General features: G+C 41.8%; 1 protein-coding gene across 1 annotated transcript in view; it reads left to right on the top strand.

Moving 5' to 3' along the window:
• The first annotated feature begins 1,828 nt into the window (after positions 1–1,828).
• Positions 1,829–4,118, top strand: part of LOC109963018 (paired box protein Pax-2a-like) — a 34,340-nt gene continuing 32,050 nt past the window's right edge. The window contains 2 exon segments of the mRNA XM_020605253.1: positions 1,829–2,408; positions 4,022–4,118. The exon segment at positions 4,022–4,118 is cut by the window's right edge and continues 2 nt beyond it. Coding sequence (XP_020460909.1) covers positions 2,366–2,408; positions 4,022–4,118 — 140 coding nt within the window. The 5' untranslated portion in view covers positions 1,829–2,365.

Here is a 4,118-nt window from a genome sequence, read left to right as displayed (position 1 = left end):
GCGAGAATTGCTTCCCTCGTCCTGTTGTTTGGGTTTTCCCTGAATGGTTTTCTGGCCCCACGTCCTAGCAGCTAAAGAGAGTGACCCCCTTCCTGAAAACAGAGGGGTCACACACCACACCACAGTCAAACACACCACACTGCACGTGCTGCTCAAACACAAACTAAAGTAAACACACCAAAGCGGTATATTTGTTTGGATATGTGTTCAAAAAACAATTCAACATTAGACCTCCCCCCCAACCCCGACTTCTGCTTAATTTTTGTAGTAGGAAGATCAAATTGTGGGGAGCAGGAGGGCATTCCAGAAGGAGGGGGGGAGTGATGATGGTGGTGGGGGTCTTATAGTGTGGAAAAAAAAGAATGTAGCTTTAAGGGAAATGTGCAGCCGGGTGTGAAATTACAGCCTATAGTGCTACATATTGTACCAGAAGCTCACTCCAAAAACAGTAACAAAAAGAGAAATCATCCCCTAACCTGACCAGGAGGCAGAGCGCGAGATGTGGCCGCGTGCCCCTAAGAGATGCCCCCCCCCCCCCAAAAAATGGCCAAATGCTGCATGTGGCGAGGTCACGTGCATACAAATTAACCAAGAAACCACGCAAGTCACCTGACATTATATAGTCACTTTAGAACATTTAGTATTATTATTATTTTTATGTCACTTCAACCATATAAACTTAAAATGTTTATTTATTGAGTTTTGTGCTTTTTCAAGTTTTCTAAAATACATTTAATGTTCTTGAAATTAGCATTTCACTTTATTTTATTTTGCTTTTGCTTTGTGACTTTGTTAAGAAAAGTGTCGCCCAATTTTAAGGCCTATGTTTATTTTCTAAGCATCATAGATTGACGTGGTGAATAAAAACGACTTTTTGATTATTTGAGATATTACAAATTTCTACGAATTTAGGATGGTTTTAAAGGAGGATATAAATAAGACCCTTAACTTTTCTGTGACTTCATTGTGCGTTCTTAGTTCATTTTCTCTTTCAGATGACACTATACTGCAGGTACAGGCCAGATCCTATCTTGAATTTTATGCAACACCTTAACATGGATCCATATCTTACACATGGCTGTTTCTTCAATCATTCAGGTGCACCCCCAAGTTTGACTTTTTTGGGATTATCCTTCGACAGCACCTTTACATTTGAGAAACCATACAGCGCCATCTACAGAAGCTAAGAGGCACTGCTGCGTGCAGGTCAAATACAAGATTCACCTCCAACCTCCAACCACCAACACTGCTCCCACTCGACACCGTGCACGCCGTCAGCTTAACATAGGCTTCATATTAACCTCCAATTTAGCAAATTTAATAAATTAAAGCAAGGAAACGAACTGTGTGTGGCCTACTTGCGATAGCGGACAAAAAAAAGATGGCAAAAAAAGAAAAGACAGAAAGCAAGATTCAAGGAAAACTCAGCTAAATCCGGGTTGTGAGGAGACCTGTGCGCATGGATATCCTCCCAGAGCCAAGCCGTTAGTCCATGTAATTAAGGGAAAAAGAGCAGAAAGAAACACAAATATGAGAATCCCTATTTCACTGACTTAAAACTTCCTTTATGCGAGCATGTAATTCACAGCTGTTATAATGTCTAATAAACTCTGCTATCTGTAAGTCCGATCCCAATCTTTATCTATCGCCCTCCCCTTCCTGGCGCTGTGTCAGACCCAGAGACCTCCTCATTTGGACCCCCGGTTTTTTTGCGTTGGCGAATCACACAGTGTTGGCATCTATTGCCTTTGTCTGACAAGTCATCCATATAAGCAAAAGGGGGGTCTGCAGAGGGGAGGAGAGGGGAGAAGAGAGGAGGGATGCAGCTTTTAGAACCACAGACACAGAGAGAGGCTTCATTCCCAGCCCAAAGATCCAGCCTAACGCATCCAGCGCGACAGAGAAACTCGATGCGTGTGTGCGTGTTTCTCCGCTGTTTTGACGCGTGAATCAAGGCCACCAGGATTGAGGAGATACCGGGCCCTGCACGCTGGACCTGAACGTTTCATTTTGTTTAAAGAAACACGGTCTTCTCGCTGCCATGCTGTGAGAATTACCTCTGGTCACCCCAGGCTTTGAAAATACCGATAAACTGAACACAGGTCGTTTTACTAAAACAATCCTTCGGTCATGCTGCGCACCTGCCAGACCCCCGCTCCCGGACCGGACTGTTGAAGAAAAGAAAGGCAACTTTGGGGGGGAAGAAGTTTCCATCAGATCGGTTGCTGAAAACACGGGGGTTGGGGGGGGGGGGCAAACTAAGTCCCTTCATCGAGTAGAATCACCTTTTTCTTCACGTTTTCATCCTTGATAGGAAGGCGAAACGGCGACTTCAGTTGATTATCTGTCTTTCCTTTGCTATCCAATGGATATTCACTGCAAAGCAGACCCCTTTACAGCGATGCACCGTAAGTAGCACAACCTGAGTTTCTCTGCCACTGCAGCTTTTACATGTAAGCGGATAAAATAATCAGATGAAGTGTGGCATTTCTACATCACACAAAGGCCTGCAACGGAGAGCAGGGCGAATTGTTATGGGCAAACAGCATCTTTGTGCATAAAAGAGACAAAGTTGCGCGAATAAACTGACGTACTCCTGGTAAACAGAGCCAGTCATGGAAACACAAGGCTGATGGAATAAATATACTCCCACATCTTTTCTTATGTGTGCAATTTTCAGCCAGTAATCTGGTCAAATCTCCTTAATTATATCACAAATGGCTGCGATAGTTCTGAGCACTGATGTGCAGAAATTAAACTTGTCGTAGTAAACAAAGAACATGCTTTGGCAGGTACTTTGTAATTTACACGTGTATCATCACCCTGCAGCTTCCCGCGCGGTGTGTGCGTTTAGGCCTATTAGGTCAAGACACGTTAGTTAAACCTCTAGTGTTTTAATTATCTAAATAATAAGAATGATTATCATAATAAAATACAGCCAGCCCCAGAGGTCCAACGCTTGTCCACATACAGTGTGGTTTATTTAGACACTGGTGGTTGTATTTGGAAAATTGATGACCTTTTTATTTGCTTAACAATATGTAACAGGAGTAATCAAAGCTCGTTCAATTATTTAAAATGACCGTGCAGGGAAAATGAAGGAACGTGTAACTTAAAACCAAACATCAGCGGTGGGGCTGCTAAGAAAATATGAGGTGTGAGTTTGGACTATGAGAAACTTTACAGCACTGGGGACTGTCAAATGTACAGTTTTAGAAAATATTAATTATTTTAGAAATTAAAGAGCAGCTATGACACAAGCCCATGTTTGGCTATAGGTTAATGGGAGTTTAACTTAACGAGGAAATTGCATAATAACAGTGACAGATGAAAAATTAACAAAATATATATGCTGAATAAAGTGTTACAGCATTGGGCGTTTTTTAAAAATATTATAAGGAATTATTGTAATTAAAAAGCTGAAGTTGGTTGGTACCTGAAATACCTAATTTAAAACACAAAGAAAGGAAATAAAAATAGGCCAAAAAGAGACAATAATAATTAAGACCTTTTTTGCTGTAATGTCAATTTTTGCTTCATTATAAAATACTATATATATATATATATATGTGTATGTATGTATGCAAGAACCAGGACAGTAATTTTGCAGTGTTGTGATTATGTGACTGTATTAAAAAAACAACAACAACACACAACCTCTTTGACCCATTAATTATTTGTAGACTAATAGTGACTAACGACTGGCAAAATATTATTTGGTCACTGTGATTTTGAAAAGATTTAAAGACAGAAAAGTTGGAGGTGGCTGCAGTAAACCAGCGTCTATTAGTGGGGGAAATGTATTTTTAAAGGCAGGTTTCTAAGTTAAGTGCATCATTTTATGGCTTCTCCGTAAAACCATAATGTAAATCCGCGTTCTCCCCACAAACAAGCAGGGACGTTGTGTTTTCTCATACTGACCAGTCTCCGTGATCTTTGTCTCCACTCACCTGAGCCAGCGTCCTCAACGACTTTATGTAATGTTACGGTTGTGCATGTGCTGCTGTTGTATCCCACGTAGGGCACGGAGGTGTGAACCAGCTCGGCGGGGTGTTTGTCAACGGCAGACCCCTCCCGGACGTGGTGAGGCAGCGGATAGTGGAGCTTGGCGCCCAAGG

The sequence above is a fragment of the Monopterus albus genome, unplaced genomic scaffold, assembly GCF_001952655.1.
Source record: "Monopterus albus unplaced genomic scaffold, M_albus_1.0 scaffold69.1, whole genome shotgun sequence".
Lineage (NCBI taxonomy): Eukaryota > Metazoa > Chordata > Actinopteri > Synbranchiformes > Synbranchidae > Monopterus > Monopterus albus.
The sequence above is the reverse complement of the archived record's forward strand: the minus strand, read 5'-3'. Positions and strand labels throughout refer to the sequence as shown.